This window comes from Gallus gallus, chromosome 1 (genome assembly GCF_016699485.2).
Source record: "Gallus gallus isolate bGalGal1 chromosome 1, bGalGal1.mat.broiler.GRCg7b, whole genome shotgun sequence".
NCBI lineage: Eukaryota > Metazoa > Chordata > Aves > Galliformes > Phasianidae > Gallus > Gallus gallus.
In genome coordinates, this window is record NC_052532.1 from 106,719,938 (window position 1) to 106,735,435 (window position 15,498).

General features: G+C 43.1%; 2 protein-coding genes and 1 long non-coding RNA gene across 9 annotated transcripts in view; 2 read left to right on the top strand and 1 right to left on the bottom strand.

Annotated features, from left to right (window-relative positions):
• The window catches only part of DOP1B (DOP1 leucine zipper like protein B), a 48,263-nt gene extending 45,018 nt beyond the window's left edge, over positions 1-3,245 (top strand). The window contains exon 37 of the mRNA NM_001389399.2: positions 1-3,245. Within this exon, the coding sequence (NP_001376328.2) occupies positions 1-261 (261 nt within the window). The 3' untranslated portion in view covers positions 262-3,245.
• Positions 339-6,891, bottom strand: LOC107055385. 3 transcript variants are annotated; one of them, XR_006940025.1, is made up of 3 exons: positions 6,560-6,891; positions 4,883-5,024; positions 339-4,014 (listed from the first exon to the last, which is right to left on the bottom strand). It is a non-coding gene; the product is annotated as an uncharacterized LOC107055385 (long non-coding RNA). The 3 variants fall into 3 exon arrangements; XR_005841716.2 differs by lacking the exon at positions 6,560-6,891 and adding an exon at positions 6,163-6,264; XR_001470470.4 differs by lacking the exon at positions 6,560-6,891 and adding an exon at positions 6,096-6,264.
• The window catches only part of MORC4 (MORC family CW-type zinc finger 4), a 27,858-nt gene continuing 18,698 nt past the window's right edge, over positions 6,339-15,498 (top strand). For 3 of the 5 annotated variants that reach the window (NM_001257224.3, XM_015299448.4, XM_015299444.4), the window contains exons 1-4: positions 6,339-6,494; positions 11,196-11,268; positions 13,823-13,955; positions 15,125-15,339. In NM_001257224.3, coding sequence (NP_001244153.1) covers positions 6,456-6,494; positions 11,196-11,268; positions 13,823-13,955; positions 15,125-15,339 — 460 coding nt within the window. In that variant the 5' untranslated portion in view covers positions 6,339-6,455. Of the gene's footprint in view, positions 6,495-6,590; positions 7,222-11,195; positions 11,269-13,822; positions 13,956-15,124; positions 15,340-15,498 lie in introns of those variants that run through there. The other 2 variants (XM_015299453.4, XM_015299460.3) reach the window with 2 other exon arrangements.

The window sequence follows — 15,498 nt, forward strand, 5'->3', positions numbered from 1 at the left end:
GAAAGAAACAACACTGATGAGGGAATTTCCAAAAGGCACAAATTTCCTCTTTTGAACTTCCGCACTATATCTAGCATTACCCAGCTTATGCCCTTCTTCAAGACACTGTGTTGTGCATTTACAACAAAAAGGAGTGAAGCCCAGAATTCACATACTTCTGCATCTCTCCCTGTGGACTATGTCGGTGGCAACAGCATGAAGATCTTGCAGCAGCTTGAAGAGAGTGTTGAATGTGACTTCCTCGAAAACATGGAAAGTTAGGCTGCATGTCAGACACTTACGTGGTTAAGCAGCCAAAAAAAGAAGGGAAAACATTACTGCGATTCTTCTTTTTTTTCCCATTTTGAAACTACATTTGAGGTTTTCTTCCTGCTTTTATGGGACGTGCTGCAATAATTCAAGCTTCCCAGTGGTGATAAAAAGCAGGATTCTTCGTGTTCTGGGGAGGCAGGAAGGAGGATGTACAGCTTAGTGGTAATTTACCATTGTTACTGCATTCTTTTACTTCTTCTCCTTGTGAAGGATTAAAGAGATTTGTAAATAACGGTAGAAGATTTTTAACTTGGTGAAAGTAGCAACTGTACCATTTATCCAGTAATTTCTCAAGTAAGTATTTTACACTACTTTTGGAACTGTGGTCTGAAAGTAAATTTGAGAAAAAACTAATATTGCATGTCAGTGTGCAATCAGTTTGCAGAAAAGCCATGTCTTGAAGTTAAAACCCCCTTATTTCTCCTTCCTTGAACTGCTCCTAAAACTTAGCAACCTGTAAACAGATAATTTAAATTTCAAACAGATCTATTTTATAAGCCTTATTACGCAAAGAACTGCAGACTTACCATGTTTGTAATTTCAGCTTTGTATTATAAGAGCGTTCTTCAGGATCAGTGATTCCTAAATAAAAGACAAGTACATGCGTAAATGACCAACCTATGCAGTAACATTTTATCATTTGCACTACTTTGAGGGCTTTTGATTTTAATTAGCTAATTAAAGAACATTCTAATTCAGTTCTTAAATGAAAGAACTTTGTTTTTTCAGTGGCTAAGATCACCTTGCAACTTACGAAATGCAGTTAAATGAAGATAAGCCTCTAAAAATATAAATTCCTGTAAACCCACAGCCTAATTCAAAGGAAAGTTCATTTTTTAAGGAACACTTTTTATACAAATAAATATATTTGGCTGATCCCAAAGGAGGGAGGGATGTCATTCACAGTACCATGACTACGATAATGTTCATGGTGCAGCTTCTTTTGGATCTGCACCGCTTCCATCATTCAGGACCTGGAAGAGACCGTGATTAGTTCTGCTACCATACAATGAAGCTGCTTGTCTGAAGGACGCTTCTGACAGTTAGTGGATAAGTACCACCACCATAGCCACACATACACCAAAAAGCTTATGAACGCTCTTTCCATGAGGAGGTGGACTCCATTGGGGTTTTCGTATTTATTGGGTTTTCTGACTTGATTTGCAATGCTGACTTGTCTGGAAGGGAAGTTTATCATAGCTTTCATGATGAAAAGCTTTGTCCGCTTCTATATTTAAACAACTTTGCCTCCAGATAAATGGATTTATAAGACAAACCCGCAGACCGGTACTTGTGTTATTTGAAACATCTCAACCGAGGTAAATATGCTTGGTATTGGACTTCATCACTTCTGGTAGGTTTTTATCCTAATTAAGAAAAAAAGAAAAAAGGACATGCCAAATGAATGGTTTAACTAATGAACGGTTGTTAGGTTGTGAGATCAGGGATTTCTATTTTTATTTCTTTTTTCAAAACTCACACATGAAATAGGGAAGGTTACTTGGCAGTGTTTTTTACCTACAGATCTATGAATCTGTCTTTGGATTATAAACTGAACTCATGAAATGCTAAGCAACGTGCTTTACAACTGTAACACTGTATGAAGGTAATATTATAGGCTTGTGCTAAATTCAAAGTTTCTGTGAATGTTGGCAGTTAAGGAAAGCAATAGAATGAGGTGTGATTGTGCAGTACTAGGGATGTGAATTATCTGTATGAATATAATTTGTTAACAATCTAATGCTGTTGGAATAAGCACAAATGAAAAAATATTCCTTTTTAAGTATCACTTGAAAGTTGGAACAGGATATTTTTAAATAGTTTTGTTAATTGCTTACATAAACTCAAGGATTTTTTTTTTAATAATATTGCTAATACTCAGGATGACTTGGTAGTTCGACTTTTAGCTTTTTGGTGGCTGCATTCCATGCTTAGGGACTTGTTTTAAAATCATGAGATGCTATTGAATTGCTGTTAAAAAATCTAAGACAACTTTCTGCCACTAAACCTTTTGCTTTGCATTCTCCTCTAAGCTCTAAACCCGTGTCTTCATTTAGTTTCCTCGCTAACAAAAGGTGATAAAGCGCTAACTTTGATGGAGGGTTTTATCATCCTTCCCTTTGGAAGGGAATGTCCCCTTCTATCTGCCAGGGCTTCAGATGTGCATGGAATCAAACATCACCATCCCACCACCCAGGATGTGACAGTAAACATTAAAAACTGAATCTGCGACTGAGCTGCTTGGAACTCTAAAACGATCTTACCTTCTGCAAGAATAGCACTTGCTTCCCTCTTGCCTTCTGTGAGTACTTTTGCCTTTGCTCTGTGATTCTGCAGATTGCTGCGTTAAGTGGCCTGCACGTCTTGTATCATTATAAAAAGGGTTCTGAACAAAAAGGAATGGGCTCAATTGAAATAGTCTTACTTGGATGGCAGAGACTCGTCACTGAATATGCTTAAAGGTATCATTAACAGTGTAACTTCATTCATGTTCTGCATAGGCCATTTTAATTCTTACAGTACCACAGTTAAATCCACGTGAAGGAACAGGGTTGTACTACCAAAGCAGTACAACCTAACTGTAGATACATCTGATAAACTTTCGCCTCAAACTCAGTAGCAAGAGCTGGAGAGAAAATGCCTTTGCTGTGTGACGTAGTTTTTGCTTGTTTTCAAGCTTAGTTTTCTCTTTTTCATACTTCAGCTTTGAGATAGCATAGCAACAGTGCATGATACGTAGAGGGAAAAGTATTTAAATAGTCAGAGGTTTCATTTTCCTGAACGGAAGAAAAATACAGTGGGTGCAACCGAGATAACTGCCAAAGAACAGCAGAACTTTAAATACAGAGCATTAAATAATGGCTAATTGTATTCAATGCTACGTTTGAATGTAATTCTAATAATAATATTAAATGTTATTTTGAAATACCTCTTCAGCTGCAGTTCTCATTTTTAGACTACTGCTGATGGATTGTCTTTAATTTTTCTCTGATTCTGTAAAAGCTCTCAAATATGATCTCAGTGCGTGAAGGCTTCTGTGCAGAACTCCAGACCTTATCCAGATCCCTGCAGCCATGGCTGTGTGCCAGCCCATACATCCCCATTGGACACGGCTGCACTACCTCCCCTGTCTTCTCCTTGCCCACCCTTCCTGTTGCATAAAGTCTCTTCACCAGAGAGTTCTGAAGTTCATACTGATGCTTTCATATATTCCAGGCAGAAGCCCTGGAAGTCCTGCCTTTTCATTTGGGGGGAAGAGAAATCTTCATACAACTCGGCTTGAAGTTCTAATGCCAGAGAAGAATGGTTTCAGTGACCCTGGTGAATAAGCTCTTTTCATATTTCACCCTTTCCCCTGAGTCTTTGTGCATCTTTTGTAAGGTTACGCAGTGTATCTCACACCTCACAAGCAGGTAATATCTGGTTATATTTTGAAAATGCTTGCAATATGCTGTGTGTATTCTGAGAAATACTGTAGCATAGTACCTAATTTAGTAATACTGAAGTACTCAATGCCTGTTGAGTACCTGCATAGTCAAATAAAGATCATCAGGTTTGGCAGTAACAGCACACCTCCATGTTTTAGTGTCCCAAAGCAGCTCCTCTGCTTACTCATTCAATGCTGGTTGTCTCCTGGCACTCAGCAGCAGAGCTTCTGGCAAGAGGTGAGTGCCCAGCAGACCAGGCCTTCTAATCTCATCCCTGCAAACAGAGCAAAGGGATGGTGGGAGCAGGCAGACGGAAAGAAAGGGTTGATCAAAATTGATGGTACTTCCAGGTAGAGGCTGAGGTATGTTTTCCATGTTAAACTTCTTGAGCAGAGCTTGTAAGGTTTCGGTTAACATGAATTACTGTACCTCAGGCTTTTAGTTCAACCTTTTTCTTTTGCAATACCTGTATCTTTGGTTGTCGGGTTGTTTTTTTCTGTTTGTCCTCAACCAAAATAAGAGCTCCTTTCTAGTAGGAGAAAATTGAGATGATAGGATGAAAAGTTGGAAGGATGAAGAAAGGAGATGGAGAGGAACACATAGCGTAGTTATGATAGACAACAGGGAGCTTCCCAGCTATCAATACATATAAAAAAATAAACAAACCCCACAACTGCCTTAGATCTTTGACAAAGAAAATAGTCTGGACTCAAGGTAAGTAACTGTGCACTGCTCAAAATACCTGCAGATAGCTGAAACACAGTAACTTTAATGAAACAGCTGAGGAATTTTGTTCTGTGAGTAAACAGGATGTGAAATATGCATTTTGTGAAATATGCATCTTGCTGTAAATGTTACTGTATGCAACTTGGTAGAACACAGCGCTAAGTCTTCAGGGAGGGAGACTCTAGTTACTCGTGCAGAGTCTTTTCTTAGTGGTGTGATTTATATGGGGAAAACTGCTAACTCATTAATAATGGCACTGGAATTTGACCGCAGTGCTGTCTTTGAAAAACACATAAGAAATCCACTGGAAAAGGGGAAAGGGAATTGTGCAACCTTTATTGTGCAAGTGTATCTGACATAGAAGCTGCAGTTAGCGAAAAGAATCAAAGCCCTGTGATTAAACTGTCAGTTCTTACCTTGCATTCTGAGGTTTGCACCTGAGCAAACAGTTGCAAATCTTTGACATGATCTGTCATGTTTATTCCTACAAATGGTGTTACCAAATACTCAGAATTACAACTTTATTTGGATCACAACAAAAGCAATCCACTGCTACAGCTGTAAGAGAAAACAGAGAAGCGATGTCAGCCCCTGCTGTTAGGAACTCTGCCCACGTAGAGCAGTTACACATTTATATAGCTTTTGGTTATAGGGCTCTGAACTGTCAGATAAGCAGGAGTACAGTAAATAGCAACAGAGAGCAATAACATCTGGATTACTCCATGTAAGGAGGATCTGCACAGTCAGGTAAGAAAGCTTGAAATGATATAGTACATCTTACAAACAATTCACCCCTGTATTAATCAAAGGCTTCCCCAGGTCATGCTGTCGTGCATTTCCTAGTTGGGAAGACTGATAAAGGTAATGCTTTGTGAGCCCTTCTGCACTGTGCTGATTTCCTTTCTCATTTATGGACAAACTGACACTGAAAGGGCCAGAAACAGATCTGTTTGCTTCTATTTCATAGAATCACAGAATGGTTTGGGTTGAAAGGGAGCTCAAAGCCCACCCAGCCCCAACCCCTGCCATGGGCAGGGCTGCCCCCCCACCAGCTCAGGCTGCCCAGGGCCCCATCCAACCTGGCCTTGAGCGCCCCCAAGGATGGGGCACCACAGCTTCTCTGGGCAGCTGTGCCAGCGCCTCACCGCCCTCTCAGTGCAAATTTTCCCCGATATCTAAATCTCCTCTCTTCCAGTTTTAAGCCATCCCCCCCCTTGACCTCTCAACCATCAGACCATGAAAAAGTTGACTTCCCTCCTGCTTATAAGCTTCTTCTAAGAACTTAAAGGCAGGCTGTAATGAGGTATCCCCCGAGCCTTCTCTTCTCCAGACTAAACAAGCCCCGTTCCCTCAGCCTGTCTTCACAGGAGAGGTGCTCCAGCCCTCTGAGCATCTTCGTGCCCTCCTCTGGACCCGCTCCAACAGCTCCACGTCTTTCCTGTGCTGGGGGCGCCTGCACACAGGGCTGCTCACCACAACCCCGTGACTGCAACCATCCAACTAACTACCCACCCACCGACCTGCGGGGCCGCCCCGGACAAGCGCTGCCGGCCCCGCCTGCCGGCGGCCGTCAAGTAAGCCGCTCGGGCCCCACCCCCAGGCGTGGCCGTAGAGCCTGCACATTTTTACCTAAAAAAGAGAGGGAAGGCAAAACACAACAAACCCGCCCCCCCGTAGCACGCCAGCCTCGTCCCACCCGCTCTCCGCGCCGTTGGACGGCCGCGGGAGATGGCTCCGCCTCCCCGCCGGCTGCCGACCAGCGGCAGCGCGCCGCGCTCGCCCCCGCCCGCCTCCGCGCACCCGGCGGCCTCCCTGTGCTCGCGGAGGGGGCGTGGCCTATCCGCCAAGCCCCGCCTTCTCCCGGAAGAGGTTGCGGCTGGCGGCGGAAGCGCGCCGGGAGGGGGGGTGGCGGATGTGTGCGCTCCGGGCGCTCCCCGACGCCCCCATTCCCTGCTCCTTCCCGCCCCGGCTCTCGCTGCGGCACAAAAGATGGCGGCGAAAACTCAGGGCGGCATCCGCCTCAGCGCGGTGAGTGCCTCAGCGAGGGGCCCGGGAGCGGTGGAGGGGCCTCTGAGGGGCCGGATGACCCTTACCGAGGGAGGAGGAGGAGGAGAAGAAGGAGGAGGAGGGGCGAGCGGGGGTGGCTGCGCGGGGCCGCGGAGGCTGAGGGAAGCTCCCACTGAACGCCTCTGAGAGGAGGAAGCGGGCGATTGGACGGCGGCCGCCGTTCCTCAGCCGAAGCGGGAGGCTGCAGGGCGGCTCGTTGTGCTCGGAGGTCGGGCGGGCGTCCCTGGCCCTTGGAGGGAGGCAGCTCCAGTCGGGCTCGCAGCCGCTACCGGCGGGAGGAGGCCGGGCCGTCTCTTCAGCCGGGGGCGGTGGGGGTGGGCGCCGCCAGCCCCGCGACTGCGCTGCGCTCCTCGGTCTCGCACTGCTCGCCGCCGTCCTTCCCTTTATTTACTCTCAGTGCGAGCGGAGGTGCCGCAGCTCTTTCGGTTGCTCAATACGCTGCGGCTGAAACCGGCTATTTTCGAGGGACTTTCTCGTTTGTGTTGTGCACGCCTCCAAGTAACACAGGCAACGCAAACACGTGGCTTGGGGACTTACTTTGAATCCTGGGATTGAGTGGTGGTGGTGGGGAAGCTGGATCCTTACAGGAAAGTAACTGCTCAGGTGTCGGAGCGTAAAGCATACGCTCCTGGGTCATCTTTATGGGTCCCTTCCAGCTCAGGATGTTCTATGATTTATGATGCATCAGGTATGCTCTCAGCGCCGCTTCAATTACCTTAAATTAATTGGCGTGATTGCAGAGGTTACGTGTAAATGTCGCCTGTTTGAAGTTTGGGAATTACACTTTCGTTTCAGTTTCGTTTCGATTTGGGACCCACTTTGGGTCGTTTGGGAATTACACTTCCATTTCGATTGCTGTAAGTGCCTGACTTTATCAGGGAAGGGCTCACCTGGCTTCTTAGATAATGTAATGCTTCAGGAAGAAAAAAAAAACAAAGAAAAGAAGGGGGAATCTCCCTTTGCTTTTGAATGCGTTAGTAGCTTTCGTCAGGGGAAGAGTGTGCCTGCATTAACATCTGTTGTGGGTAGCACGAGCTGGGCTATGATTTCAAACCTATCGGGTAGAAATCACATTGGCAGACTTACAGATGAGAAGTCTCAGCTAGAATTGGTGTAGCTAACAGCAGTTGGTGACTTTCTGATCTATATGTAGGATGCTCTTTTTTTTGTCAGTAGTCCGAACTTAAAACTTTCAGTGTATTTCTAATCACAGCTATTGTTTGTTTGTTTATTTATCTAGGTAGGTTTTGAGTACAGAGACGGAACAGCTGATAAGGGTTGTTCTAACAGATAACACCTTTCTACACCTCTGGACAATGTTTCCCAGCAAAGAGCAATGCAGAACTGGCAGTTGGTCTCTTCTGTCAGCCGCTGCTCTTCGGAAATAAGTTGGGCTTCACCAGTTTCAGAGACGTGCAGGGACCACTCAGGTGGTGTGAGCAGGCCTGGCGGTTCATTCTCTGGCATTTATCTCTTGCTGTTGCTCTGGTAAAATGTTTGCTCAGTTGCACCATAAGACATGTTGTGAAAGCGATCCAGGTCAAAAATGTGATTTAAAAAATGAGTTGTAATTTGCGTCAGCTCCCTGATGCGGTTTGTTGCTGTGGTCATGTAAGTGCATCAGCGTAGCTGGGAGGGAGGAGGAAAGGAGAACGTAGCAGAAAGGAAACATGCTGCCAGATGGAAGAAAAGCAGGAGGAGGAGAATGACAGCGGTGTTGTTCAGCCAAAAGCTGCAAAATAGCTCCATAAGACAAGGCTGCTTGCTCAGTAGTTACCATTTGTGCATGAGATGGTCCGTGAGAGATGAAATAGTTCAGTTTTTCTTGGAAAACTAAAATTCCCAAAGCCGCTGCTTTATTCTTACATATTTACTGCTCATAATTGTAGGAGATGCTCTGCCTGGTACAGCGAGTCTTTCTGTCATATGAACTTTAGATACTTTAGATAGTTTAGTTGTTTAAAGTTTGAAGTTTAGTTGGATTTTCAGAAGGAAATTCGCTGCACTTGGTCTTAGGAAGCCAGATGAAATAACGAAGCAAAACCCACTCACTGACAAAATATTTTTGGTCAGTGTACAAAGCAGCTGGATCGTCTCAACCACAGCCATACTGACATAGCCAAAAGTGAGCATTCACCTGGGGATTAACGCTCATTCTGTACCCTTGGTACTGCATAACTCGAAGCTAAATAGGTTTAAATATTCCCCACTAAGTTCCACCTCAGTTGTGTTGGCAGCTGGATAGCTTTGAAGCAAGCAAGGGAGTGCCCTTCAGCCACTCTTGTCTATCTTCTTAGTCTGATTTTCTTGTGTATCCTTGTTTCACAGCCTTCCATTAGGAAATGATGCTATCTCCTACAACTCTTTGAAAGAGTAGATAACAGCAGAACAAGGGGAAGTGGTTTGAAGTTGGAGGAGGGAAGATTGAGGTTGGATGTCAGGGGGAAGTTCTTTACTATGAGAGTGGTGAGGTGCTGGAGCAGGCTGCCCAGAGAGGTTGTGGATGCCCCATCCCTGGAGGTGTTCAAGGCCAGGCTGGATGAGGCCCTGGGCAGCCTGGCCTAGTATTAAAAGTGGAGGTCGGTGGCCCTGCCTGCAGCAGGGTTTGGTGATCTGTGATCCTTGAGGTCCCTTCCAACCCGAGCCATTCTGTGATTCTGTAGCTTTTCCTGTGAACTACCCTCCAGGATGCTCACCTTTAGCTCAGGGAGCTTTAGAGCCAAGAACCGATTTCTTAAAGATCTCACGTTCCAACCTGTACCTTCTAGTTTTGAATAACTGTTCACGTTCCTGCAGCTGGGTACCACTTCTCAGCCTTTTTCACAACCTTATCATCTGAAACAGCCATCCAGGAGAGACTGGTGTAATTCTTACATTTGTTTATAAAATATGTTTCTTTTCAAACCCAGTCACTGGTGGAGAGGCATCACATTACCCAGACACTTCATCAGGAGATTTTCTTGCCGTACTGATCAACACTTTACCTCACAGAAAAGAGGACGCTCAGCTCTGACTATGTCAGTCTCAGAGATGCTGAAGTTCTTTCTTTCCTCAGCCTCTCCCAGACAGACAATGCTCACTACTTTGAATTCACACCTTTCAAAACTACAGCGGGGTCTTTTCTTTCAGATCTCAGGATCTTCTGAACTGTCATAGGGTAGATGAAGAAATTAAATCATAGAATGGCCTGGGTTGAAAAGGACCACAATGACCATCGAGTTTCAACCCCCTGCTATGTGCAGGGTCGCCAACCAGCAGACCAGGCTGCCCAGAGCCACATCCAGCCTGGCCTTGAATGCCTCCAGGGATGGGGCATCCACAGCCTCCTTGGGCAACCTGTTCCACTGTGTCACCACCCTCTTGAGTGAAAAACTTCCTCCTAATATCCAACCTAAACTTCCTCTGTCCCTGTTTAAAACCATTCCCCCTTGTCCTATCGCTATCCACCCTTGTAAACAGCCTGTTTCCAGTAATCGGGCTTAATGTCTTAATTTCTAAATTATTTATAGGCATATGTTAGGAATTGATTCAATTCACCACAGTTCATAAAACGGTAATTTAAAAACACATGGCAGTAAAGAATGTAATGTCTGTCTCTACTTGCAGTCTGGCTTGGTGGAGAAATACCAGGGTTAAGCTGTAGCCCGACAGCGTATCTTGTGCTCTCTATGACCTTTGGATCAACGTGAGATTTCTTGGCAATTGATGTTGATCTGAACAAGGGCTGCTGCAGCTTTGCTCCCGCTGTGGCACCTGGCTCTGTAGTGTTATGTCTTTCTCCGATTAATGATCTCAGAGACCCAAAGTGGTTGCTTCCTCTGGTTTAGTCCTTACTAATTGTGTGAAAGTGATCGTCACTGTAGCAGTTCTATAAAATCGATTGGGTACGTACATGCTATTTTAAAACATTTGTCTTATATATGATGTGGATTATACTATGTTTTCTCAAGCAACTGTACTGTACAAGAGCTATTTACAGCATTGAATATTTGTAGATGTTTTTTATGCCATCAGTATACCTATGCTGATAAGGCATAAGCGTATGTATACACTAAGTTTGCACTTGAGAGCTTGTGGAATTACAGGTATTCTCTGCAAGTACAGCTATATCAAGATCAACAGTAAGACTTCCCCAAACATTGCACTGACAAATCCTTAAGTTATGCAACCTCTAGTTCGGCTTTTCCTGTTTTTCTGACCTAGGTGAATGTATACAAGCCTAGGCTTTCATAAATGACTTGAGAATACTTTTATCACTGATATCTGTAAAATGCGTCACATAAATACATATTTTAATGTGCATGTTGCCATGTAGTCCTCGTAATGCCTACGTTCTTGTGGTTACATCTGGTCATAAATGAGGCTGAAATGTACGAGCCTGAATTACCAACAGTACCAACTACCATTTGAAGGAGTCTGACAGGTCCCAGTGACAGGCAGTTTTGATCAATATGGGCAAAGGGAGCAGTGACACTGGACAGTAAGTCACTCAGTATATGAGGTGTTTTTCTTTTTCCAGTTTAATACTCCTTGTTTAAACTTGACATTTGTGATATTGGAGAGCTTGTGTTAAGGTTGTTACTTTTGGATGAAGGCACTGATGGTTTTTTGTAACTTCACACTGGATCACAAACTGATGCTGTTGTTTCTCTTTTATTTCAGCTTTGCCCAAAGTTCTTGCATACCAACTCTACCAGTCACACCTGGCCCTTCAGTGCAGTTGCTGAGCTTATAGGTATGTGGATCACTAATACCTGTCATACTTGTTTTTTTCAGTTGTAACTTTTTGTTCCGTCAAGTAAGATCTTATTCTATTCCTGCTTGATGTGGTTAACAGGTTTGAGTTTTGTTAGGAAAAATACATACAGGCACACATTAAGGTGAGAGAGCACGCTCGTGTAGGAAATTGTTATACATTCTTATTAATCTCTGTTTCTAACTGAGTGACAAAGGGTCCTACCATGAAAGCATACTGACCAGCTTGCACACAACCACCTTGTGTTATTCCCCTTTATTCCTCCACCCTTGTTATCCTATGCTTTTTCCACCCATCGGACCTTTCCTTTCTCTTCACTTCAGTGCTTCTTCCAAAACACCTCACAGTAATTTCTTGACGTTGACACAATACCCGTCAAACATCCTTAGTTTCTTTTGGGTTACACAGCTCCTGGCTGATGGGTTATGCTCGAGCAGTTCCTTTTAACAATCCATTCATCAGCGTCCTGGGAGTTCTGTTATTGCTTTTATCATCCCCTGTTTGTTAGGGTTTGAGTGTATGTTTGACTTAATAGATCCTGTTTGTCACTTTGTCTTTCATTTTTAATAACTGTTAACTAAATATTCTTCCTTGTTTCCTTAGCTGGAGAATGGTTAGTGTACTTTCTCTGTTTCCTCAAAGTAAAGGTGTGGTATGGAAAGATGTGTTGATCTAGCAGTTCGCTCCTGCCAAAGGGAGCCGCTCTTCTGGTCGCACATTCCTTTGCTTCACTGGTTTTGTCAGTTGTTAATCCAGAAGAGGAGTAACCTAACAAAGTAAAATAAGAAAATTTCTGCTGGATAAGGCCAGAATTGCCACAAAGACAGAAATCGTAACCCTGTGGCTATGGGAAGGACTAGATGTTTTAGTGATGAGTCATGGCTGAAAAGCTGAGTCATTTCAGCTGTCTTATCTTGTCACGTCATACCTGGTTGGAACTAACAAACATGTGCTATGTAAGGCATGGAAGCGTGCCTTCTTCCTTCCTTTGGCCTGTTTTGTCACGCTTTGCTTTAACAAAGATCCAAAAGCATAGTAGCAACACGACCAGTTAGTCATCTTAGTTTTGTGAACTCCCTTTCACATGCTATGAGCGGCTATACCGTATGCCAAACATCAAGCAATATGAACTGGGCTACGTTATAGAGGCCTGAGTTTTCTTTCGTTCACTCATCAAAATGTTAATGATCTGTATGCTAAAATTTGCTTTTAAAGCTGTAGTCCCTGGTGTCAATGTTTTGGTAATTACGTTGCTAATTTCTGTTAGACCTCAGTCAGTTTAAATATAAGTGAACTATTTGTGCTACTTGCAGGGGAGAGCTTAAATGGGGCATCTATAAGAGAGCTGGTGAGCTAGCAAATGAGGAAACTTGCACAAAGTGTGGACTTAAAGTATTTTCAGTCTGATTGTACTTGAAATGTCCTCTCTTATTGATGCTGAACTATTTTTATGAACTTTTTCACTCTGGGTGCAATGTGTAGTTTATGCTCACAGGCAGCAAGCTGTGAGCTGTGATTGCTTTTAATGGCTGCTGTGTTGGCCTGAGCTGTGTGTTTCTGCCTTTAAGTTAAACCTGCAAAACAGATAGTGAGGCAGGGACACAAGCTCTTTCACAGCTCTTTCAAATCCTGCAAATAGGGAGTTTAAGATAAAGCATTTTATACTTCTGTAGAAGTTATGCCTTCCTAAGAGCAGGCTTCTGAACAGCTTGCAGTAGCAGGATAGACATTTGTGGCTGTCGGCTCTGCTGGTAATGAAGTGGAGCAGCAATAATTTTTTTCACTTAGACCTCCAGCATTTGGGCTTCAGGCTTTTGCTTGCTTTTTAATGTCTGATTTCTCATTTAGAGCACGCACAGTAGGTAAGATAGTTTTGTAGCCGTGTATACGTGCTATCATCTGGAGTGTGGACAGTAACCTCAACACCTGCGAGCCAATCAGAAGAGGTGTTTCAGTGGCAGGGAGAAAAGTGAACTTGCAACAGCTGCCTGGGAGGCAGAAAGCAAAAGCAGAAACTTGTCTGGTTTTTGTTTTCTGTTCTCTGTTTCAGCTGCTCATCTCAGCCAAAGTTTTTGGCTATACGTCGCTGTCATTTGTAGTGGCTAGAAAATTTTTCTTGTTTTCAGGCAAGATTTGCTGGCTTTTGATGGAGCTTTTTCATTGTAACGTTAGTTCGCAGTGTGCCTCTGCAGGGTCGTAGGATTCCCATAAGTGCAAAATTGAGAGCCCACAGTGCAATATTGGACAAACATCTCTTTGACGAAGCACAGCACCGTAATAAAGTGAGGGACAGCAATTCCATATAGCTCCAGCACTGCAAGACTAATGTTTGGTGGAGACATTGTGTGCGTATGACTACCAGATAAGGCTGTGTTATGTGTCACATATGTGTTTAAATAACTTTGAGAGTTGCTGTCTGGCATCTACACTGGAATTAAGCACTCTCAGTGCAAGCATGTTTTAAGTGTTTACTTTTTTTATGATTCCTTTTTTTCTTAGTATCCTGCTCTTGTTTACTTTTCTCCCACTTCAGATAACGCTTATGATCCTGATGTGAGTGCTAAACAGATATGGATAGACAAAACAGTGATAAACAACAATATATGCTTGACGTTCACTGATAATGGAAATGGTATGAACTCAGAGAAGCTGCACAAAATGCTAAGGTGGATAACCTCTTTTGTGTATTTTTTTCTTGTCGCGATTCCAATTTCTATTGTTGTTATTGCTTAACTCCTTTCTCTCACATGTAATCTATTATGCTCGTTTTTCTATTTAGCACTTCTGAGGGTGAGGGATTACCCAAGTGAGGCTCTAGAACAGAGGTGCTAGTACAGCTTTCATATAGCTTTGGCTGCTTATTTTATCTCCTAGTTTCCTTTTATCCTTTCCATCAGCGTTCTCATTTAACTTTCTGTGCTGGGCATGTGCAGTATAAACTCTCTGTAGTGCCCTTCTCAGTGGAAGCAAGGTGAATATTTTCCCCATTTGAGCATGCTTTAGACTAAGTTAGCAAATGAGAGACAAGGGATGTTCAGTTCAATCCAATACTTTTGAGTGTTGAAAATGTTAAGAGAATGGGAATTAAATTGATGCTGATTATCATTTTACCTTCTAATATCCTATAGTGTTTGAACTGTTCTTTCTGCAGTTTTTTCCTGCAGTTAGCAAACAGACTGTTGTTCAGGTTCTCTTCTAGTGTGACAGATGTTCGTCTGCCTCCAGATAGATCTTTGGATATAAATTTGAGGAAGCTTGAGTTCAAATGACTGTTTTCTTTTTCTGCAGTATACCATAATTAATAGCTTATTTGTTAAATTCCATGCTCCATATACAGTTACCCATTTGTCTTCAAGTGTCATATGTAGTTACCTGTAGGAAAGACGTAGATTGCATATGTTTAAGCAAATGGTGGGGGGAAGTGACTAAGGAGGAAAATAACTTAAGGGGCTTTTTTCAGAATTTATTGCAAGGCCAGTGGATAAATACTAGAAACATATGGGGATGTACCTTTGTATGATTCCAGGCAGATGGTGTCTTTTAGATCATTAAAAGATGAATCTAAATTTCCCTAAATTCTTGTGTTGTGATTGTAGGAATATTATATTTAGGGATATTAGGAATATTATATTTTAGGAATATATATTATTAGGTGTTGATTCTCAGAATTTGTGTTGCTGTTCATCATTTAATTGCATAGTAGTCCCTGATCTCTAGAACAAGAGATGGACTCGTGGTTAAGTCAGATTTGATTTACCTTGCTTGCATATTTTGGGTTTTAGTTGTCCGGGGGGCTTTTTACACTCTTCCAATATCTGTTTTTTTTTCATATCAGCTTCGGCTTCAGTGAGAAATCTGTGATGAATGGCCGTGTTCCAGTGGGACTGTATGGAAACGGGTTTAAATCAGGGTCCATGCGCCTGGGAAAAGATGCAATAGTCTTCACCAAGAATGGAGAAACCATGAGCGTTGGTCTCTTATCTCAGACTTACCTTGAAGTCACAAAAGCAGAACATGTCATGGTTCCCATCGTGACATTCAACAACCAACATATCCTTTTGACAATTTCCTAACAGAAAGTTGTGTGTGTGTGTCAAACTTGGTTGGTAACATTAAAGGAAATCTTGTAGTCCTTTACAGATACATTCTAAGATGGGCAGAAGGTTATTTAAGTTATAATGTGTTAAAAACTTCTACATTTTTTGGAGC